The sequence below is a fragment of the Melospiza georgiana genome, chromosome 2 (genome assembly GCF_028018845.1).
Source record: "Melospiza georgiana isolate bMelGeo1 chromosome 2, bMelGeo1.pri, whole genome shotgun sequence".
Classification (NCBI taxonomy): Eukaryota; Metazoa; Chordata; class Aves; order Passeriformes; family Passerellidae; genus Melospiza; species Melospiza georgiana.
Window position 1 is genome coordinate 83,254,419 of NC_080431.1, and position 23,895 is coordinate 83,278,313.

Genomic DNA, 23,895 nt, shown 5'->3' on the forward strand with positions numbered 1-23,895 from the left:
AGTGTAAATGCAGCCAGTGAGATGTATGTTGGCCATGAGATATTTAGGGACATCCTTTCCACTCTTTGTGGGGTGATTTCCTATTGGAAGATGAGCTTCAAATTCAATTAAGTTTGGCACCTCAAAGTCTCCCTGGTCACAGCACTTATTAGGAGAGCTACTAATTGCCTGGTTGTACAAAAACACCCTAAAAATATGTTGGCTAATAATAGTGTCAACAGTGTGAAAAACAGGAAAGTTCTCCTGCAGTAGAGCAAAGCCAACATCAAAAACTTTGCCCCAAAAGTGCAAAGCCAACATCAAAAACTTTACCCTAAAAAGTGAATCAAAGGGTCATGGAACCTTTCACACAGTTTTTTAGAAAGCAGTAAGGAACCGGTTTTGCCCTACAGCTGCCACAAAAAGCTGTGTAATGAAATAAGAGTTGTGGGAGAAGGAAAGGTATCATTTATAGCCAGTCTCAAATTTTGGCAGCCTTGCACACCTTTGCCAAGGATACTGGTCAGCATTTTGCTAGACTATAACCACATGATTAGGTAGCTCAATTTTATATTTGAACATATACAAGTGAAATGGATTTCTGAGAAATGAGAAAAGTATAAACAATTTATCCTGTGTGGTTATCATACAGTTGACAGGTTCCTTTCTGCTGAGCTCTGTGTGGATGTGCAGACTGAATGCCAGGTAACCACTAAAAAGCTGATTGAAAAGAGGTAGAGTGAGATAAGGTATGAAATTTGAGAGGGAGTGAGGGGGCAGGGAAATACAGCTAAACAATACTGTATTCCAAGCCCTAACAATAACTTAATGTAAGGGATAACAATGGACCATCAGTTAAAAGTTTAATTTTCCATCTCTGAAAGAGGTCTGGGATTGAGCCAAGATCCTTCCTCTTTGGACTCTGAAGCCAGGGAGAATCTCATTCCACTCCAGAGCCACTGACAACATGCAAATGTTGGGGCCAGTCACAGCAGAGAGGTACAGGTGTGAATAATGGCTGTGCAACCCATGTTTCTGACATGAATGCACATGGACTGCCGGAGTGATGGTCACTTTTTGTGCATGTTCTTGGTGAAATTACTCCATCTTCATGGCTTTGAGACTGTTGTTGAAGATGAATATGGCTGTGAAGCTGAAGAACCTTTATTCCTAGAGAAGTAGTATCTAATAGAATGTCAAGGAAATGCTGTCAAGTGTCAACAAGTACCAGACAACGTGTCCACTAACAGATTTACCAAGGAAGACAGCCAGAATACTCTGAATACTTTTGTCTTTGTTTCAGGTTTTTGGTTTCATGGAATTGCTGACAGTGTTTGTATAGCAAATGCACATCTTCCAAAAGAAGTGACAAAACAGAGCCTCCCTGTAAACCTGCTTCCTTTCCTGGAAGGTGAAAGCCTTCCTAAGCCTGTCCTAACACACCAATTTTCATCACATTCAGCCAAGGAAGCAGGCTATCACCTGTTTGGTGATATAAAAAACATTGTAATGTTTTTTTATATTCTCACTTTTGCTGCTTTCTGAGTCACTTCTATTAATCTGAAATTCCAGTCATGTCCCCCCACAGATGTGGCATATACAGGTAAGTCCATGCTGTCAACAGAAGACTAGCACCTGGTTCTAACAAATCCTGACAGGCACGCTGAATCACACTCATCTGTCATTATCACCCAAAATGCTAAGGCTTTGAGTACCTGGATGCTGTCAGAAATACTGCATACTGACAGCAAAGTGAGAGAAACCAGCTTTTTTAGCTGGACTGTGGCATCTGTGCCTCGCCTCACTTCCTTGCTTTGCATTTACCAAGATATTTACAGGATCCTTTCAGTACTAGATGGTGAACAGAACGAGACACGCTCCAAAAGGATACACAAGAGTGGGCACACCCCGAGCTGCCAGGTGCTTTCGGATGAGCCGCTCGGTGCCGTACCAGTTGAAGCCTTTGGTTGCATACCCAATCCGTGGGAGATGCACTGTTGCTGAGGAGGGAACAGAGACAATAAAGAGAAGAAGAAATACTTCTGAGCAGCCTATCTGCAATGGAGATCTCACTTCACTTCAGAAAAAAACAGCAGAGAGGAGGAAATTGGTCATCACCTTTAGGTGCAACCACACATGTACAGATTTGAGAGGTGGAAACTGGTCATCACCTTTAGGTGCAAACACACATGTACAGATTCGAGAGGTGGAAACTGGTCATCATCTTTATGTGCAAACACACATGTACAGATTTGAGAGATGGAAACTGGTCATCATCTTTAGGTGCAACTACACATGTACAGATTTGAGAGGTGGAAACTGGTCATCACCTTTAGGCGCAACTACACATGTACAGATTTGCTGTTCTACTGCACAGACACTTACCATTCCTTTTCTTGGCTGCTAAATAAATCTTCTTCAGGCCCTTTTCCAAAGCTGACAGCTTAATGCCAGACAAGTTGTTGGACCGATCTCGGTGCTGAGCTACAATCAAGGCCAGCTAAGGAGAAAACACAATAACTTGAAATACAATCTATATACAGTATTAAGAGACACAGTGACAGTGCTGGAAAACTGCATTACTAACTTTTACCTTTCATAAATGAAGAACTCATTATGTCTAATATTTAACTGCAACTTAGCCATATTCAGTAATCAGTGCCATTATTGTGAAAAAGACATAAGGTTCATTTCACACAGCTTCAAAAACATATGGATAGAGCAAAACAGGAAAGAGCTTCTCCTTCTCACCAAATCTTGTCCTTTTTTCCTGGATTTTTTGTCATCAATAGGGAATAGCAGGGTTCCTCCTAACTCCAGGTCTGTCCAGAGAAAAGAACAGGACAATAAAAAATCAGTCCTGAAGAGTAAACAAGCAGTCAATGAAGCAGTGATTTCACTGTCACATTCTGTATTATTCTCTGCAGACAAACATTTTCCCCCAAGCCACACAATCACACACACATCCCAATTAAAGACAACAAATGGAAAGAGAGACACTGAAATGAGAAGAAAGCATCTTGCAGGAAATTAGAAAGATCAACAGCTCCATCTTATAGCAAGATGTTAATTCCTAACCAGCTGCAGGTATCTCAAAACTGCTAATATATGCTCAGAAAAAGATTAGTGCTTGGAGGGAAGCAAAGGCTCAGGTGAATGGTGCCTGAGGTAGCTTTCATCCTTCTTGAAAGCACTTTGACAGAAGATGCAGTGCTCTGTCTTACTTAGTGAAAAACACTCTGTGAATAATGTACAAGTTTTTCCCCATTTTTTATGACTTGCAGGATGGATTGGAATGATCAGCCCCTACACAGAGTTCTCACACTCCAAACAAGCCACGTCATAGCACCTGCTGAAGTACTGCTTTGAGAGCTAGCGATGCACATGTCCAGAGAAAGAGTAAAACACATGAGTATTGAAGTATCCAGGCACTTCACTCCTGCAGTGTCACTGGGGTTTTACCTCTTTCAAGTGTCTTGGCCTCAGGTCATATTTTAATCTCTTACCTTTCATCTTTCCTGCCATCTCATATATTTTCCTGGGCTGATCAGAACGAGCCTCTAGAGCAGTGAATAAACCACCCCTTCCCCAGCGGCCGGAGTCATCTAGAATGGAATAACAAGTTAGACTCCTTTCAGAAGTGAGGTTGAGACCACCCCTGCAGGAAAGGCACCTGCTCTGTACACAGGCAATGAATGATTATCAAAACCAGATATGGGAACTACATACAAACTTAAGTCAACCACTATTCAAGGGACTATCCTAAAGGATAAACCTCAGCCCTGGAGAAAAATGAACTTATCATAGTTTCCTGAAAAACTCCACAGAAAAATTCCTTACTCTTGCTGAAACAAGCACTAGCCATAGCACTGAGCATATAAACCTGACAGTATCCTCACATACATACATACAGGTACACAGAGCATGCATGTAGTATGTCCCCACATTGGTGCTTAGGGCTTCCCACCCCAGGTACTTGATATTAGCAGTCTTTTCACTAATACTTGGCATTTGCACTTCAAAAATGACCTTTCATGCATAGTGTAACATAAGCCAAAGCAGATGTTGATGTTTTGCTGTGGCCCTGGAGAGAGAGCAGCTCCAACACTGCTTCAGGAGGAACTCCTTTTAATGTCTTTAATGCCTTAAAAGAGGGCCTTAACTTAGGAGACTAGCCTAGAGCCTCTGTACTGTCAGTGTTGAGAGACAACCACCAAGAAACTCTGACCTCAGCCTCTGGAAGTGTCTGTCTCTCTCTGCTGACTGGAAAAAGAAGATGAATTTCAGCATCTCAGTTTGATTCCTACAGCTTCCACAGGATAAACAAAAGGCCCTGCTCTCAGGAACTGTCACTATTTAGCCACAGATATAAAATTTCATGCCCTACAGGGGTTGAAATTTTGAAGAGGTTTACCCATAAATCCAGAGCAAGCATGCGAAAACCCTTGCACATCTTGCTAGAACTTATGTGGGTTATACATGCTGGAATAAAAGCTGTATTGCCTCTGCACCAGTTGAGATTAAGTCAGACTCAAATTATTTCATAATTAGAAACTGTGGAACAATTAGGGACAATTCAGCTCCCTTGTTCACCCCACCCAACAATACTCCTGTTGTTCGTAAGTCCCACCTAGGCAATGGACAATGATGGCATCTTCCTCTCCTGCTTGGGGGTGGGTTACATCTCCCATGACATATTTAATATGGTTCTGGTCTCCATCTTTGTAATCCAAATCCACATTCTGCCCCAACTCATCCTCCACAAACTCCTCCTCGGAGCCACTTTCCTCTGAAGGAAGGCAGGTAGATGTGTAATGATTGGCCTCCCACCAGGCCATCCTGAAACCAAGAGAAGAAAGAGGATGTTCAATGAAAATCAATGATGGGGGCACACAGCTTGGTTTAAATCATTGCAGTGAAACACAGGAGACCTAGACCTGCATTCCCTCTGCTCCCTCCCCATTTTAGGCCAGAACAATGGTTACCAAAGTTCTTCTTTATAATATTAGGAGCCACATGCCAATGTGATAAGCCAATTGCAAGCATGGAAAAAGTGAGCACATAGCAAAGGGCAAGGAGCTATTTGGAGTGGTGAAAAGGAAGAACACCTGGGAAACAAGAAGGAGAAAGTTAAGATGTGCCAGAGAGTCACAGATGTCAGAGCAATCTGTAGGGGCCAACTGTGACATTCAGAAAGCTTTTCCCAAACACTCCTTGATTGTACAATCAGACATGGGGCTCTTATTCAGGACATCCTCTATGAATTAAAGTAATGGCAGGCAGGGTATTCAAGAGGAAAGAACCCTGCTAGGGACTCAAGCCATTTTTCCACCTTCACATCCCCAAGTTCTGCAGTTTGAGCATATTATTTCCATCAATCAGACACGTTCCAAGAGTACAGTGCAACAGACATCGATTTACAAGTGGCAGATGCAATACAAACCATACTTTTTCTTGTGCTCTGCCTCTGCTTTTGCTGCCTTCTTTTCCTCCATGAGCCTTGCTCTCTTTGCTGCTGCTTCTTGGCGCTTCTTCCTCCGAGCCTCCAGCTCCTCTTCACTCAGCAAGTGCTTCCTCCTGGCCGACTGCTCCCGAAGGCCTGTGAGAAGGGCCTGGAGAAAGAAAGAGGTATCACAGAAACAAACTGCTCATCTGAAAGCCATGCCTGATGCCCTCCTTAACCTACATTCCTTTCCCATTTGTTTACTTGCCCACAAGTCTTAATCATCAGAATTCAATTATCACACAATATGTGGTTTTGTGACCCAAGTTTATAGAAGTGCCCTCAACAGCATATCTCAGATCTGTTAGCAGAACTGCTGAATTGTCAAGCCCTGATTCCAGAGCCAACTTTAGTACACTGACATCCAAATCTTTTAACATGCCTTCTGCAAGCTGTAGGTAAAGAGAGAAAACTGCCAAGTTTCATTTTCCACAAGCAAATGAAAGAGCATCATGTTCCTTGTCACATCTGCCTTACGTTTGCTTTGTTCCGGAGAGCTCTCCCTTCCTTACTGGTCTCTTCAATCAATGCTTTCTGAAGATCCAAAAGCTGATCAAATGCTTTTTTGTCTTCTTTGCTGGGCTCTTTTGAATAATCTTTGCCTTCATACACGTACATGTGATCTTTAAAAAATAATTAAAAAGTGTGAAAAGGAACTGAAACCTACTAACACCCAAAATGAACTGTGAGATCAAAAACAAATCTGGCTCTTCTGTGACATTTTTCTACCCTTAGCAGAGAAAGATCTTCACTCTCACAACTTTTTGGTATGACCAGAGTCAGTATCATGTATAAACAGGAGAATCAAGATTTGCTTCCTCTGACAAAAGCTTTTAATTTAAGATAATTTAACATGTTTAGACTGGCAAGGAAGCTTTCTTCCTATTTCATTTAATTAATTATTTTAAATTGTGGTTCCATCGCTGTTCTCTTTGGTCATTCCATCTCTGCCAGTAGAGAATTCATTCAGCTCTGCTATGTAGTTACAGGCAGCTCTTGAAAAGGAAAAGCAAATTTTTTGCTTTTGACTTCCCAAATGAAATGAAAGCACAGAACTCTGGCAGCCCAGGGTTGCTGCTCACCACCTGAGTTATTTTCCCTATACTTATTACACAGTGTGGTACCACTGCCCCTCTTTTAAGTCACCACTAGAAAATACCACTCTTTGCTAACTCTCAGCAAATAATTACTCATTGCCAGGAACTGCTCCTGGATGGACAATAACTGTCCTGCAGAGCCACATTTCAGCTTCAGTCACAAATTTATATTTAAGTGCTGCTCTGTACCCAGACATAAATTCAGTCTTTCTTGGGGAAAGAAGGCACTGGAAGAGGGAAATATCCTTAGAATTTATTTTCAGGTAGTACAGGGCTGCTTAATGAAAAATTAACCACAACTGATTGACATTTGGGCTGGAAAGTAGAGTTTTGAAGACAGAGTAGGTTTGTTTAAGTTCTATAGACACCATGACTCTGTGTTTCTTATCTCACCTTTTAGATTTTCATAGCCAATAATCCTTTATTTGGAGATAAAAAACTAAACACCTGCTACACAGCCTTTCCTTAACTTACTATAACATCTCCAAAACTATAGATCTATATTAATGGTTCTCTGTGGGAAAAGCAGTAGCTACAATATTAATATTTCCCCATTTCTCAGGAATTTCTATCTGAGGTATTAAAATATGAAAAGGAATTCAACTCTCAGCCACCAAAACTGGGCAAGTATTGTTAACATTATCTTACAAACAGGCAAATAAGAACAGAAAAAAAGAACAAAAATACCCATAAAGACTCGGAAGTAAAGTTTGTGGATAGGCCACAAACAAAATCCAAGTAACTTCATTACAACTCTGCTTTTCTACTTATTGCCTGAAAAATGCACCCCTGCCTGGGAAGCCTTCTTTACTAGCACTGAAGTGACACAGCTATTTAGATTCTTAACTTACTCTCTGTATTTTCCTCTTCATTCTCTTCCTTTTGTGGCAGCACAGTGTCCATTATCCACTGCCCTCCTTTTGTCTCTCCAAGGATGTTTTCTAGCTCCACATCCGGTACAGTACTTCCCTCAGAGGAGAGCAATTTATCCAGGCCAAATTTCAAGATTTCACTCAGCTTTAACAAAGAGAAGGGGAAGTTCAGCATTATTATCCTCTAATTCCATGTCAATCCCATGTCTCAAGCTTCTCAGGCTTAAAAGCAAAGGATGTATGAGTGGTGGAACCTAAGCTTTAAGGCTGCCTGTCAAAATACTTATTTTTTAACATGCCCCATTCTCCCAGCACCTGACGGGACAAGCCCCAACAACGTACCTCCCATAATCATAACTCATACAGACTTGAGCAGTCGTTTTTCTTCAGGGCTAAATGACAAAATAGCACTGTACTGACTGCATTCAAGCAGCTTTCTTCATAGCCAGAAAGGCCAGGCTTGCTTTTGCCCTCAACTCGTTTAAAACAAAAGCCTAAATACCATAAAAATCCAAGGGGAGAAAAATAACAGCATGGAATTTCCTATGGGCTCAGTTCCACTTCTCCCACAGAAACTTTAATTGCTGGATACACACAAATGGGGCAGAAGGGCAGGCAGAGGGGGAAAGGATACACTAAATCCAAACCTCTCCTAGGTTTAGCTGCATGCAGGGGATATGTTCCCTTAAATGTCACTTTGCTTGATGTTTTGAAGCCAAGTTCTCAACACAAACCTCAGCTTTCAGGTCAGAATTATTTGTCCATGCCCTGACTCCTGAGACACTGTATTTGCCAAGAGGCCAAAAGAAGATTGACTGAGTTTCAGACTAACAACCAAAAGCTGACTAGGTTGTCACCTGACCTCTTATCAGCTCTGTTTGTGAGAGAAAGGCACCAGAGACAGATCAGTTCGAGAAACAATGAGCCCAGCTTCCACATTCTATAATTTCCACTAATTATAATTAAAAAGCAAGTAAGACAAAGAAAGGTTCTGTCTTCCCCTCTTCTCCAAGAGAACACACCCTTTTTCCACAATGAATGCACTTCAAAATTGCAAAAACTGTCTTCAAACATCAGATGCTGTCTGGACCTGGGATGTCATTTTGGTTCCTACATACAAAAGCTGTCATGTCAATGCACAACTCTTTGTAGAAATTCAAATCCAGCGTAAACACAGAAACATTCTGGCACATTTCTAAGGTGGTTACTGGAGTCAAATTGAGGATACAACTCTGGTTTACCTGCAACTCTGCTGTTGCCTGAGACTTGGGTGCTCCTAGAGCAAACTGCCCCCCTTCAACAACGGCATTGGTCAGCCGGAGCTTCGAGGCAGCTCTTCGGTAGATGATTTCTTCAACTGTATCTCGCCCAATCAAACGGATAATTTTTACAGGCCTTGAAGAGTTTAGGAAAATTCTTATTACTTACTTTGTTTCAGGGTGCACTAAGGTATTTACTACCCCCTCACCCACTCCTTTGGTAGGTAAAGAAGGCAAGAACAAAATGAGTAAAACTAATCAGCAGAAATGTGATGCTGATTCAATTCTGCTTGACACGGGAGAAATGCTCACTGCAAAAGTGCAGACAAACCTCCACCCTCCATCTCCTACTCCAAATTTACAAAGTTCCCACCCTGGATACATGACAAGGACAAGACTGTATGAGGCTGCAGTTGGAAAATGAAGACACAAAATCCTCTCTGCTCCCCTTTGATCTTCAATCTATCCTCATACTTTAACCTTCCACTCCCTATGGAAAGGGAAAGTAATACTGAGAGGCCAAGAGAGTTAGCAACCAACCACAAGTAGTGACATTTCTCACCTGTGCTGCCCAATCCGGTGAGCTCTTGCTATTGCTTGCAAGTCATTTTGTGGGTTAAAATCACTATCAGTAAAAATAACTGTATCTGCTGCTGTCAGATTCATGCCAACTCCACCTACAAACAAAAGAAGAAGGTCACCAACAGAAAATAAAGGAGGAGCTGGAGAATTTATGCTGTGCAAAGTTCTGTCAGATCTGATCAACTGTATCTAATCCAATCCATCTCTCAAACTCAAATCTAAGTCTCACAAGGATCTAGACAGATGGGTAAGCCTTCCATTTCCAGCTTCCAGGTTTCTGCAACAGTCTAAAAAAGAAGCTGTACAATGCAATGTAATCAAAAAACATAGGGTGTGAGTGAACCAATGCAAAAGGGATTGATTGTCAAGACTGATGAACATGGACATAATTCTTCTGCTGGCAGGCAGGTTATCCCTGCAAGGATGGGCTTCCCTGAAACCCCTAAGGAACTGTCCAAGTCATGACTTGGCTGCAGCACAGAACCAGCTGTAAATACAGCACTGAAACAGTGGAAAACACCAAGCCAAACTATACAATAATCAGAGACCAGGCGTTTATGAGACCTAAAGGTTTTGAGGTTAGAACTTGGGCTCTCATGAAATAAAAAAAAAAATGTAAAACCCAGTTAATTTTACATTTTACAATAACTCTACTGTGACCACATTGTGTAGTTAACAGGGGACAGTCTGCTGCCTTACATTTCCCCCAGCTCATGACAAGACACGTTCCCTGTAATCAGAATATCCCTGCAAGTGGAGACAGTCATGCACCTGAAAATCCGTGTCCATAATATAACAACAATGGCAATACTGTTAGCACACCTGCTCCCAGATGAATTCAAGATGCTTTGGCCAGACATAGCAGCATGCAGTAAAAAACAACCCTAAGTGTGGCTGGCATGGGAGGGAGAGCTCAGGCACTATGGTGACAGACACACAGACTCCTGACACACATCCAGCATTAGGGTCTTCCCTTCACTGCGTGCTCTCCTCTGTGCCCTGTGGTGTAGACTCATCAATGCAAGTTTAACCAGAAGCCCAAAGGCAGAGCTGGTTCCAGTTTGATGTTTGAGACCAAGCAGTGTGGATTCTTCCTCTGGAGACAAGCAGAAGCCTGGCTCTGTGCTTGTTTGAACAGAAAGACAGGGAGGTTTGAAACTGTAGAAGACACAGATCTGCCCAGGGAGCAAAGAGGGGAAGCAGCACAGATGGCAGTCCCATGGAGTTCTCTGCAGCCTTGGGACACTAAAAGACTCTCGTTTCAGTCTGTCTGCCAGCTAAAGAGCACATCCATGTTCAGCAAACTTGAGAAGCAATTCCACCAGCTTACTTAAAGGAAGTCTGTTCCTGCCTGAAGACTGATGCTTGCAGAAATAAAATGGTAGTGAGATTCCTTAAGCTCAAACTGGCACAGAGACAGGCATTATGGAACTTGGAATAAAATAAACTCAAGAGGCTGCAATATGAAAAGGATCTTGGCATCAACTGCCAAAAGGAAAGCACAGAAACCAGATGTCCTAGATGAAAGACCCAAGTTCAGGATGTGTCCTGTCTCCTTCAAAAATCCCCCACACAAGCAGGCTCTGGGGGATTCAGAATTTCCTGAAACCTTACCAGAGAGAATAAAATAAGAGTGCAGAAGCAAGATGGTTTGTTTGTCTCTCCTTACTTACCTGCTCTGGTGCTCAGCAGGAAGATAAAGATGGGCTGTTGACCAAAGTTCTTGATGGCAAGGTGTCTCTCCTCACCCCTAACAGAGCCATCCAGCCGCTCATAGCTGTAGCCTTTCCAAACAAACAGCATGAATGTTTCTGAAACTTTGCCTTTGCTCTTACCCTCTTACCTCATTCTCTATTGTCTCATTGCTGTCCTGAATATTTTTGTGTCATATCCTCCTGGCTTGGTTCTCATTTAATTGCCTTCAATTCCTTCATTTTTTCCCAGTTAAACCTCGTATAAACTGAGGTAATGACCCTGATTTCCAGATTGACTGTTGGTAAAGAGTAATTTAGCTGACTCCGAAGCAGAGACTCCTAACATTTAATTTACTGCTTGGAAACACAACAGGAAAATTCAGAGCCCAAGTAAAAGAACATTAGCACACAGTCCCATTTCAGACTATGCTGTGCTGGCTGTTGGCCCTACAAAGCAGGCCAAGAACCATCAGATCTTCCTTATCCAAACTCCCACGGCCTTCAGTGTGCTTTGCTATGAGCATGCAGTATGGGATATGGCACAACATTTGGCTTTATCCTACATTATTAGTCGTCCAAAACCATAAACACCAAACAAAAGCCTCTTTCATGGGAAATCCTAAGTAGGCATGGAGCCACGTGGATTGAAACAAAAGGAAACGTCCCAAGAACACATTGCTAACCTTGCCAAAAATGGTCTGATCCAACCTGCCCTCAGATATGTTGGGGCCCCACTGTCAACAACTGTTTTAATCAAAAATTAATTTCCTGTTATAACTGTGGCTCAGTTTGTGTTTTGTGCTGGACAAAGTGAATCTAGAGCAAGCCTATTGCCTTTACTGCAATTACTTCAGGACACAGGTACACAACTGAACACAGGCATATCATGAAACATTGCTACCCTGCCATTTGTCAGCTCCATTTCATCAAGGCACAAAAGCGACTTTGAAGAACACATAACTGCCAGCTCATTTCAGGAAGGTGGTAACAGCAAAGAGCTGAACTCAAGACCCTCCAACTCACAGAGCTGCTGCAGGAATATGGTCCCTATCTTATAAGAACCTATCTTATAAAGCTTCATCACATTTCTTTCCCCATCCCAGGCGGATCAACCAAAATCACAGGAACAATATCTGGCACAGATCATTAGGATAAGCCCTCTCCTATCAGAGTGTGCAGAACATACCTCTATAGTCCATGTAGTCCTGCAGGATATCAAGGAGTTGAGTCATCTGAGAAAAGAGCAACACACGGTGGCCTCTGCAAGAAGAACATGAAACCCTGTGATCCTCAGCACACTGTGACAGCATTTCACAGCCTGCTGGGGGTCACAATGGCTTAACCAGTCATTATTAGTCCCCGTTACAAAGCAAGGCCTCCCAGAATCATAGCCTGTTCCCTTATCACACATTTTCAGCTGCACATCTAAATGCAATCAGTTAAGCTCCATCTGCCATCATCATTTGCCCTGTCCAGAGTGTGGAGTCAGAGAAGTAACAGGGCTCTGGCACAGCTCTGCTGCTGGCTGGATACAGGCTGGTGAGGAGCCTGTCTAAAAGGACCCCAGCTTCAGCCTATGATGAGGTTTTCTTCACCACATGACTGCTCTCAAATCACACACTGCAATGCATATCTGAAATTCTGGGAAAATGTAATATCAGCATCTCTGTAACAGCAGAACATCTCCTTCTCCAGCAAATAACCTTCAAAGATCAAGCTCTACCTACAAAGGTGTGTTAAGAAATCAACTCCCCTCCCTCCCTCCCAGCCCTAGGCCTCAGACAGTGCTGTATTTAAATCAGACTTCACCCTAGAGCAGAACACAGACATTTTCAAGTGCAGAATTTGCACAGGGCTGGTCCTGCAGCAAACACATTCAGTGGAGAGGTTGCCACTCACAACGTGCTCCACAGCAGGAAAAAGATAACGAAGCCACATCAGAACTTCACAAGGGCTGTTGAAGCTCTGTCCTTTGGTCTTTGAATTCCAGGTTCTGAACTCACCAGAGCACAACACAAGGGATTGTGAACATCAATGCCAAAACTTCTGAAGTTTCAGTTTATCCTTGGGTTTTTCTTTTTCCCATTTGCCATGGATTGTGCCTCCCAGGCTAACACAGATACGCTAGCACAAAGGAACTCAACTGAGGCATAGGAAACTCACAATCAAAGCAGATATGCTGAATACCAAGTCACATGGTTATTGTCCCAGGTTCTCAAATATGGCAAATATGAGAGCATGTGAGAGAATTAGTCAAGTGCTTTGAGAAATGCTGGTGAAAATGCACCTGAAAATCTGTGTCCATAATATAACAACAATAGCAATGCTGTTAGCACACCTGCTCCCAGCTGAATACAAGATGCTTTGGCCAGACATAGCAGTGTGCAGTAATCCTCAAGGTTCCTCTACCATCTCCAATACAGCTTGTTTTACTTCTTTCAGGTAGTGAGTAATGTGGAATAAATAAGTCAGTGCTTGTGTGGTGAAAAACAGCTGCTCAGTCTATGGCTAAATAATGTAGCTTGCTTTCCCAGTTAATTTTTTCTCCCTATGTCAACCCCATCCCCACATGACATACCCAGCATACAAGAATGAAAGGAGTTTATCCAACAAACACATCTTGCCACTGGCTTCGACAATATGGTCTCCAATCTCAAAGGGTTCTGGCTCAACACCTGGAACAGAAAGGAGTTTCAAAAGCACAGTTAATACCACAGAAATAACAAGTCTGTGGTAAGCCTCAGTGTGTCTGCACTGTCGCTTTTGCTGAGCGGAGCCACACAATGCTTGCTTGAGAAGTGATGGTCTTTCTCTATCTCCAAATGACACCCTCAGTAGTTCACTAAGCATTGTGATTTCTTTGTTTAGATGACAGAAGACACAGAAATAGAAAGCTGCAGTCAGAAACTCAGACTTCACACAGTCTCTTACTTTATTTGTCATTATTGATGAACTGTCATGTGTTGGAACTGGTCACAAACTCACAGCTGCTACTGATTCAAGTACAAGAGTGTTTATTACTTGCTTCTTCTAAGCATTACACTAATAATAGAAAACCACTGTATAAATCAAGAAAGTGATTTTTTCTGTTCCAAAAGAGAACAGTGCTTTCCTACCATTGAAGAGGTATGGGTGGGCAACACACTTCCGAAGCTGAACTAAGACATTCTGGAGTGTAACCTTCCTTCCCGTTTCATTTTCAAACGCATCTGGAACACAGAGCAGAGAAAAAAACAGAGCAGGGAAGCCCATGCTCCATTAATGGCTGTGGCTGGGAATGTCTTGCTACTAAGCACTGCTCTGAAGTGCTTCAGCACTGAAGTATTTCTCTCTGTGAATCACATCTGGATTTGTATTTCCCATCTCAAGACTAATACATCTGTTTTCATGGGTCAAAAAAAATTTCCCTGACTTTTTGGACAAGCTTTTAGAAATAAGACCCTGGTAAGCACTACTTTGCCTTGTCAGACTCACTGAACTTTCTGGACTCCCTGGAAAAGGTCACTGTAATTTTTCTGAGTGAAATCATCAAAATAAGCAAAGAAATTTGGTGCAGTTCATTTGCATTTTCGGGAAAAAAAATATACAGCACAGTCAAGATCTCCTGGGCAATGAGTTCTCCTTGTTGCATTTTTGTGAGGAACAAAAAAATGTATGCACATATGCTGACTAGAGTAGAAGATGGAAGTTTCAGATTTCCAGGTGATGTTCATGCAAAGTGCTAGAATGCCTTAGAAGAACAAAGCATCTGCAACTCCCCAGTTTTAATTTCCCTAGAACAACTAAGCACTCACAAGCCACATGATGGTAGTAGTTGCATTGTCTACATAACCCTGCAGTTTCCTATAAAATTCCTATCTGCATCCAGTAGGTTGAAATTTGCTTTATGGCATCTGTGCTACTATTAGAAAATTTGTAGAGAACCACAGATCCAAAATTTCTTGTACCACCCTTTTGTTTGAATACAAAAACATGAAATAGGAGCAGGCTTACCTTGTGATAAGTATCTTTAATTACTTTAATTACTTTGAGACTGCCCAAAGCAGATCCTCAAGCTGACCCTTCCTAGCTCACAATACCTGAGCAACAGATCAACACATATGTCTCTTATTTTGCCACAAGCTAAAATCAAAAATTAAGCAACCCAAATTTGGCGTATTTATTCTGTACATACTCTGCAGACCAAAGTAACTTCTACTTGTTTACAACAGAGCATGCATGTACAATAGGAATTTGTTTGCATGTACAACAGGAATTAGTTTTGCTTTTAAAATAATTAATAGACTTCAAAATGCCCAGTTACCTAGATCTTTTGTCAAAATGGCCTTGTAGTACTTCTTCTGCAGAGCTGACATTCCATGGTACAGAACCACTTCCACCTTCTTTGGCAGCTCTGCAGCCACCTCAGATTTGACTCTCCGAAGTAGAAATGGCTGCAGAAGACTGTGCAATTCTTTGGCTATGCAGAGGCAGGGGAAAAAAATAAAACAAACAAAAAACTACCAAAAAGAAAAAAAAAAAACACAAAAAAACCCCAACAAAACCAGAGGAGAATACTGTGTTAAAGGTGAGGAATTTATACAATACCTTCCGAAGTACACTTTCAAAATAAATGTAAAAGGAATTTCACATCTATTGGTGAAACCATTCAAGCCACATTTTACAAACAGAGAAACCAAACATAGCTGCATACCTGAAACACTTGGGAGCTACATTAAGAAAGCTCTTGCCTTAAAAGTAGTCATTAGTTTTTGTGGCCTTGTTTTAAAGCTTGTCACCATTAAAAGAAAGCAAATAAAGAGGACACAACGTGGTTGTTTCCTAGTCAAGATAAAAGCTGGTTCTGACTGAAACACAATGTTGCTTATTACTGACCTGGCTCATTCTCCTTTTCAATAACTTGGTAATACTCAACAAACTCTTTCACTTTTTCCTGGGGAAAGATGTCAGGTTCAATAAGGCTGAGTAAGGAGTACAGTTCCTGGAGGCTGTTCTGGACTGGAGTGCCTGTGAGTAGCAGGCTGAAGCCTACTGAGAACTGAAAAAAACCAGCAATAATACAAAGTTACTAGGAAAAAGTATCTGTAATGAAAAGTTAGTTAATATACAAGTCCACCTACACCACTCTTAGGCTTAACTTAGAAGATGAGTGGCAGCACAGAACTGCTCACAGAATGCTGCAGATTTGCCAAAACCATCCAAACATGAGGTATGGTGTGACAGTCAAACAGCTCCAAACTGACTGGGCTGGCACCAGTGCAAGGAATTCAGTGTAAGCAAAATAAGAACAAAGTACAAAACCGACTCCATTAAAATGCTCAGGTCCATACAGTCTGCAGTCTAATACCACACACTAGATGTTAGATAAGGAGGGATAACTGGAAAATGCAGTTGGAATAGGACAGTGAAATGAAACTGCGTCAGACTAAGTTCCATTTCTGTTTGCTTAGTAACTCTGACAAACACAGGAACATTATCAGGTCCATGTTGCTCACAGTAATCCCCACAAAGAGACTTGAGAAATATATTTACCTTTGGAAAGATACAAATTTCTCTCAAGTTTGGTAACAGAAAATAGGTTAGGAGGAGAGATGAGGTGAATCATGTCTATTTTTTTGTGATTATAACCAAAGCTCCTGAATTATAGAGACATCATGGACAATGTGTTCAGAATATGTAAGACTTTCAGGAATTCAATAAAACCCCCTATTTTCCAGGGTGTATTGTAGTACACTGTTGCTGATGCCAGCACACACCAAACGCTGATGTTTCACTGCCATGACAGGAAGTGCAGCCTTCACTCAGGCATTTGGGCTGCTCTGGCCAGTGCTTTGGAAGCTGGAGCAATTCTCCTAATTCCTGTAAACAAGGGTGGCTCCATTAAACGGGACAGTGGAAGTCAGTAGTTCAAGACTTGAGGTTTCATGAGCCAGGTAAGGGCTCCTTCACCCTGCCAGAGCTGGAGATGGCCTCTTGTTGCTAAGGTCAGCCAGACATCTACTCCTGCAGCAGCACAGCTGTGGCTCAGCACCATGTCTGGCTGCTTTACTTTTCCAAGTCTTTCCAACTGCTCCAACATGGCAAGCCCAAACATGAAGCAGAATGAGAGGGAAGCTCCAAATACTGCCCACTGCCATGCGAAGCCAACAAGGCCTTTATCTCTCTGCCACTAAAAATGGGAATCCTTTCACCAGCTCTGATGGAAACAAGGGATGATTCACATTGATTCACAGAGAATCTGAAAAGGGAAAAGTCTTAAGACACTAGAAGAAAGATGAGTTACTTTACCTCAGAAAGTGTCTTGTAAAGCAGAGAATTTTGATTTTTCAGTCTGTGAGCTTCATCTACAACCAAGGCAGCCCAGTTAAAGCTGAACAAGCAAAAAAGAGCATCTTCAGTTAGGGGCTGACAATTCATTCTTGTAAGTACAAAAAGACTGAAGTAAGTGATGGCTCTGCTTGGCTCAACTTGAGGTGGGTCTCACCCCATGAACAACAAGCAAACACCAAAAGTGGGGTGCAATTCACAGGTACTGTTTTTGAAGAGCCAACAGAGGTTTTTAACTACAGTCTGGGTGAGTTTTTTTCAGAAATCAATACTAACAAAATTCACTCAAATTTCTTGATTCTCTCTCCACCCCTGTTACTATCAGGAAAATGACATGAATACAGGTTTGTTGAACATTCAAAGAGGTCTCTGATTTAGAAAAAGAGACATGAAACTAGGCCCTAGCACCTGTGCAAAAACACAGCAACAATCATGAGGCAGTGATGTAAGAGTGATCCCAAGGCTTTTGCAAATCACCCAAGAGAGGAGCTTCAACTTATTCTGTGTTCATATAGCTACATGCAGAGTGTCCTCTAGCAGGCTGCAGAATCACTGGTGATCCAGTAGATCCACTAGGCTTACTTGAAACTCCACATCTTCTCAACCCTCAGTGTTTGTGCCTCCCTATCACTAGGGTTACAACTTCCACATCAGAGTCATTTCCAGGGGAGGGAAAGCATGAACCTCCATCTTTTCTCACCCACACACTTCTCTTCCCCGTGGAATACAACATTTGAAATCACAGTGACCTACATTCTTCCTAAATAGCCTTTTTATTTGCCTTGATTTCCCTCTCTGCTGTATCAGAGAGGTTCTCCATTGCCAGAACAATCAAGTGTCATTAGTCTTATTCAATGAGCTCAGGAACTGAATTGCCAAAGGACTCTGCACTGTGCAGCACTGCAGAAGCTCATGTGCAGAGAAGTCTGATCCCTCATTTATTCCATTACTGCATGGCTCTTGCTCAACTCATTTGTGCTGTTACACTGCTTGGAAGGAGTAGTGGTGGGGACACATCTGATAAGTCTGACCCTCCCTTACAAAGTGCTCCAAATGCTCCCACACAGAGCAAGGTACAAATGATTAGCAACCACTTTTTTTTTCAGAAGGAAGACTAAAGGGCAAAACCTTAAATTTGAGTGACATGGCTTTGAGGTTGTTAGCTTTAGAAGTAGGAAATTACTCTGGAGCTGACATTTCTGTGATACTAGGGCTGGCTACTTGCTCTCCCTGCGTGCTACACTTTAAAACAAATAGAATAATATGCAGCAATGCAGAGCATGATATGAAACTGTAATGACAATACAGTCATGGCTACCTTTCATTAGACCTGGTTTCTACCATAATGTGCAGCAGTCTGCTACTTCCAGCAGCGGCCAAGGACAGGTGCTTTGCTGAAAGACAGGACAGTGCCCATTGTGGGCCTGGCTGACACAAAACTGTGCCAGCAGGGCCACTGGATTTGTGCATCTATAAAGATACTGAGCCATTCATTATGTATAGCTGCCCCCGGCATTTGTCATGAAACCACTGCAAGGCACTGGCACTACTGCTAAGAAAAAAGGAAAATTCCTCCTCATTTCAAGTGCAGATGCCTGTGGAATTCTGCATGACTGTGACAGTACCTCCTACAGGCTGAATTTCAGCAGAATAATCAGTCTTTGTAGAAGGCATAACATTTCATAAACCCTCCACAGTTGTGACTGGAGGTAATAAACTTCAGGATATGATAGCACATTATCACTGTTATTTAATGCAGGTCAGTTTCAGTGAATTTTGCAACTAATACCTTTATAACCTGAAGCTCTTGAGGATGTCCTCTGCTGGACTGATATTTAATGTACTGCTCTAAGTCACTATGTGTCATATTGCTTTGAGTTAACTGGCTTGAAAACTGTCCTTGGGGGAAGTTCACATATATTTTAGCTGACATCAAAGACTGAAAGTTGGAAAAGGCAAAGTTCTAATCACAAGCCAAGAACATCCCTGTCTCTTGTGAAACAACACAGAATCTTGCACATACAAATATCCACTTAAGAAATCGTTGACAGATATCCAGACTTAAATTTGAAGAAATTAAAACCAGACTCACGACTTTAGAAATGCTGCATCTTTCAGGCAAATCTGCAATGAAACAAAATGAACTGTGATTTACAATTTAAGTAAATACATTGGTTAAGAAACAGAGCACTTTTCTGTCTGCTTGCAAACTATGGTGAAATGGAGCAGAGTGGAATGAAGGCACTTACTACCTGAGGAAAAAAAATGACAGCTACATGACACCTTCAGCATATCATGGTTTAACACCACACACCCTCTCACTCACACTGCACCCAGGGAGAAGGGGGAAGAGAACTAGAAGGGTAAAAGTGAGAGCACTTGTGGGCCGACAAGGCATGAACTGGGAGGTACAGAGGAATCAAAAAGGCAAGGAAAACTTGTGCCCCCCGCTTTGAAGTGACAAAGACATCACGTGCCTCGTATGTTGTCAGGAGTGCATGGAAGTGAGAGCCTCCTTTCAGATTCTCCTGCAGTTTGGGTCGCTCTTCCTTGCTGCCTACATATGTTATGAAAGAAAGACCTGGAGCAAACCTGTTGTTAAGAGAAAGAGCAGAAACAGTGAGCCAAGCTAAGTCTTTTCATGTGCTTATGACCCTGGACCTCATTACCAAATACAGCCACTGCACAGATGATGAGAATTCCTATCCAAACATCCTACACTCCTGTGAGATGTGTCTGGCTCTCAGCTTTTGAATCTCACTCCTTCATAATTTTCACATCAGGCTGGCACCTCAGCTGTTGGCTCTGGTTTGGACAAGTCCTAAATAAACCAGCATTCCTTTAGATGGAAGAGTCCAAGGCAGATGACTGAAAACCAGTCTCATGACCTAGCTGCTATTCTGAACTGAAAAAAGTTCATAAGAAGCAGGTGAATGAATACAGTTAGCCCAGATGAGGCCAAAAAATTGGCCTGAATCATACTAAAATAAAGACAAAAATGTCTGCAGCAAAGAGGTCAAAGTCAGGGTCTCAAAAATATATTCTCTCAGTCAAAGAGCAGATAAAACCAGTTCCAATTGTTGGGACCATAAAATTCCTCCTCATTTTTTCCCACCACTGTTATTTACCTAATATTCCTTCTGGAAAGCTGCACTGCTGATCTATGAAGGAATGCACTTTCCCCCAACTATTCCAACCCAAAATCTATCCAAATCAGGCCAGCTCACTTCAGAATGTAACCTGGATGACTTCAGATGCTGAGAGACAGCATCAGCCAACGGCCACACAGACAGACTTCTGTTGTAACCTTTAACTTCTAGCCTTTCCTCTTCAAAGGAGTCTGTGGGCTAGAGACCACAGATGTACATATTTCAGGCACAGCAGCCTGTCACCCTGATACACATCAGCACAGTCACCCCAGTGAGGATGGGCTGCATGCACAGGTGGGATGTATTTTATGTGCACACGTGAGCATGCCCTCCAGCCTGGGTCTTACCTTTTACTATGAAGATTCCTGGCTGTCTTCAGCAGATTTTGCCTAAGAGAGGCTGAGCAGGGAGGGTTACAAATCAATAAAAAGCAAGGAGCTAGTGGAGGCATTTTGACTGAAAGTCAGTCAATAATATAGGATGGATGGATTAATGTATACCACAGCATGTAAAGACTATGCATTAACTGCATAGGCTGCATTGATTTGTTGGTTTAGTAGCAGCTTCCCTTTTTACTTTCTATCCCTTGGAAAGGATAAAAAGAAAGTGTTGGAGTGAGCACATTTGAAAACAATCTTTGCAATCTTGCAACTTGCAAACTTTGCAATTGCAAGTCTGAGCAATAATGTAGTAAGCCAGACAACTGTTGAAACTTACCTCTCCAGCTCTTCCTTCCAGTTGCTCAGAACTGACAGAGGACAAAGTATCAGAAATCTCTCTTTGTTGGATAACTTTTTTGTCAAATAAAGAAGTAGAGAAATGGTCTAAAAGGCAAGAAAAATATTTGTTTATAACAAGGGAAGGGTTCAACCCAATAGCCTGATCCTACATAAGCTGTCTCCTTGTTGAGCTTTGCAGCTAGCTTCCATAGGTTACCACAAATCAGAGTTAACAGAAGATCAGGTGGGATATAGACAAAAAGACTTAGATCCTAAAACATGACCTCAATATATGAAGCCCCTTTCTTGCACAGTCACAAACTAGGTCTACCATGCATCACTTTCTAAAACTATTTGTAATTTAAGACCTATTGAATAAAATCAGCTGATCCAAAGCACAAACAGTCATTTTCCAACAAAACTTAAACCCACTGAAATACTTGGAAAAAAAATCCAACAAACCTCTGAAAAAATTAGATGTATAAATTTTAATTCATGTGTGGATAAACACAAAAATCCCCTGGGTGCAAGGGCATGAAAAGGACATTATTTTCCCTGTACTGGCTGTGTATTGTGCCTTCAACTCTGCACACTATGAATTATGCATTAAGGTGTTTGGATAAAATGGCCACTCATCTTTTTACAAAACCCTGAAACCTATTTAGAGTTACAGAGGACTTAACTCAGGACTTGAGTGACAAAAAAGACAATGAGCTCTCACTTGACTAAGGAATTCTGAAGGGGTGGGGGAGAATAATTAGGGTACTTTTTCGTTCTGCAGAAACACTAGGCTGAAAACCCAAAAATTTAAGCAAAGATTATTTTCCAGAAGAAGACACACCTGACAAGTCTTCCCAAGGCCCATCTCATCACCCAGAATACAGCCATGCTGGACTTCATAGCATTGCACGAGCCAGTTTACACCTTCCAGTTGATAGGGACGAAGTTTAATGCCTGGGAATAAAAATGATTTGTTACACTTACAGTCACCCAATGCACTCCATACACACACTAGAAACAGGTCCTGCCCAGAACAGGCCTTCCCAAACATCTGCCTTACAGGAAAAGCACAGCAGCCTTTAGCAGAAGCTGGTTTACCCTCCCAGACAGCAAAGACCCCAGTGTTATAGCAATTAAATTAAAGCATATTCAGAAACTTACACAAAAATGCCCCGAGCCATTGCAACAGACTGTACAAGGAACCTGATCTAATAATTAGGCTGGTACTTTGAATTCCTAAAAGATAGCTTGATTTTCAGCCTGAATCACTTTTTAAAATATGTAAGTACTAGAGCCAGGGACATGCTTTAGGCTACCAGAAATGTTTGTCACAATCTATTATTGTATAATAATAATTTCTCAACAAGATGTTTTCTAGATTTTCTGTACTTAAAGCTAAGGCAGACCTCCACTATAGGCCACTGTGACTACTACCACCATTGCACTCCTTATTATGGGGCACAATATGTCAAAATGAATACAAAACAAGTCACATAGGAGTTGGCAAGACCTTTCCTTGTGCTTGGACTCAAGTGCTCTGTATTGTGGCATTGCTGCTTTCTCCTCTCGGGGAAAATGTGCACACTGAGTGCATGAAGTAACTCACCAGCCCACAGAATACACAAACCCAAACCAGCCCACAGACTGAGGTGAGGATTTCCAGCAGGCTAAGGAAAACGTGCGGGCAGGATGGACTGCCCTGGCACTCCCCTTTAACATCACCCTCCAGGCAGTGGAAAGCACTTTAACTCGGGCCCATTTCGAGGCCACTGAACAGGCCAACCCTTGTTCGTGTTGTCCCGAAGCACAGAGCTGCCTGAGGCCGTGCGGAGGCACTGCGGGGGTTAAAGCCGAGCTCAGCGCTGGCCCAAACACCCACCTACCCACAGAGCCAAGGCCAGGGACTGCGGCATCCGGGGAAGGCTCACACAGAACGGAGAGCATGACAGCAACGCCATCTCTGCAGCAGCTGCAGCTCACTTTGACCACTTTATTTGCACTTTTATTTATTTCCGGCCTGAGGGCTGTTGGTACAGAGCTCAGACAACTACAGCTGAGAGAACTGGGGTTGTCCAGGCGGGAAAAGTGAAGGCATCCGAGTGACCTAACTGAGGCCTTTCAGTACCCGAAGGGAACTTACAGGAAAGACGAGGCAAGACTATTTAAAGGAGCCTGCAGCGACAGGACAAGAGGGAATGTGTTCAAGTTAAAAGAGATCATATTTAGATTAGATATTAGGGAAAAAATCTTTACTGTGAGGATGGTGAGCCACTGGAACAGGTCGCCCAGGGAAGTTGTGTATGTCCCATCCCTCGAGGTGTTCAAGGCCAAGTCGGATGGGGCTTTGGGCAAACTGGTCTAGAGGGAGGCGTGCCTGCCCATGGCAGGGGGGTTGGAACTGGATAATCTTCAAAGTCCCCTTCCAACGCAAGCCATTCTATGAGCTGGGCAGCGCCAGGCAGCGCTGGGCCCCTCCGCCGCCTCCCGCCATCTCGGACAGCACCCACAGCCCTGAGGCTCCCTGCCGACCCTTTACCCGCGCTCCCCGCTGACCTGTCAGCCCCCACTGCTGCACGTCCGCCTCCTGCACGCCCGGACCCCCGCCCCGGGTGCCGCCGGCGCGGTGGAGCGCTTGGAAGAAGCGGGACATGGCGGGACGTTAGCCACCCCCGCCGCCGCTCCGTTCCCGCTGCCTGAGGCCGCTGCGGGCGGGG

General features: G+C 42.7%; 1 protein-coding gene across 2 annotated transcripts; it reads right to left on the bottom strand.

Moving 5' to 3' along the window:
* Positions 1-825: 825 nt before the first annotated feature.
* CHD1L (chromodomain helicase DNA binding protein 1 like) lies at positions 826-23,851 on the bottom strand. 2 transcript variants are annotated; one of them, XM_058045312.1, is made up of 23 exons: positions 23,735-23,851; positions 22,023-22,135; positions 21,180-21,286; positions 19,791-19,905; positions 19,406-19,437; positions 17,275-17,356; positions 15,862-16,024; positions 15,290-15,445; positions 14,103-14,195; positions 13,565-13,661; positions 12,173-12,246; positions 10,966-11,076; positions 9,273-9,387; positions 8,693-8,846; positions 7,431-7,596; positions 5,960-6,105; positions 5,428-5,591; positions 4,610-4,818; positions 3,486-3,584; positions 2,731-2,801; positions 2,365-2,479; positions 1,871-1,979; positions 826-1,164 (listed from the first exon to the last, which is right to left on the bottom strand). In XM_058045312.1, the coding sequence occupies exons 1-23, from the start codon at positions 23,829-23,831 to the stop codon at positions 1,089-1,091; spliced, it is 2,664 nt and encodes an 887-aa protein (XP_057901295.1). In that variant the 5' UTR covers positions 23,832-23,851; the 3' UTR covers positions 826-1,088. The 2 variants fall into 2 exon arrangements, with proteins under 2 accessions (XP_057901295.1, XP_057901296.1); XM_058045313.1 differs by lacking the exons at positions 826-1,164; positions 1,871-1,979; positions 2,365-2,479; positions 2,731-2,801 and having other exon boundaries at positions 3,498-3,584; positions 5,423-5,591.
* Positions 23,852-23,895: the final 44 nt, after the last annotated feature.

Bases quoted from the DNA above. Each gene is read 5' to 3' on its own strand.
- CHD1L (XM_058045312.1), bottom strand. From the start codon at position 23,831: ATGTCCCGCTTCTTCCAAGCGCTCCACCGCGCCGGCGGCACCCGGGGC. The intron at 9,388-10,965 runs GTAAGTAAGGAG...TTTTGTTTGTAG, and splicing joins CCTGCTGAGCACCAGAGCAG to GTGGAGTTGGCATGAATCTG. The intron at 5,592-5,959 runs GTAAGGCAGATG...TTCTTTCTCCAG, and splicing joins CTCTCCGGAACAAAGCAAAC to GCCCTTCTCACAGGCCTTCG.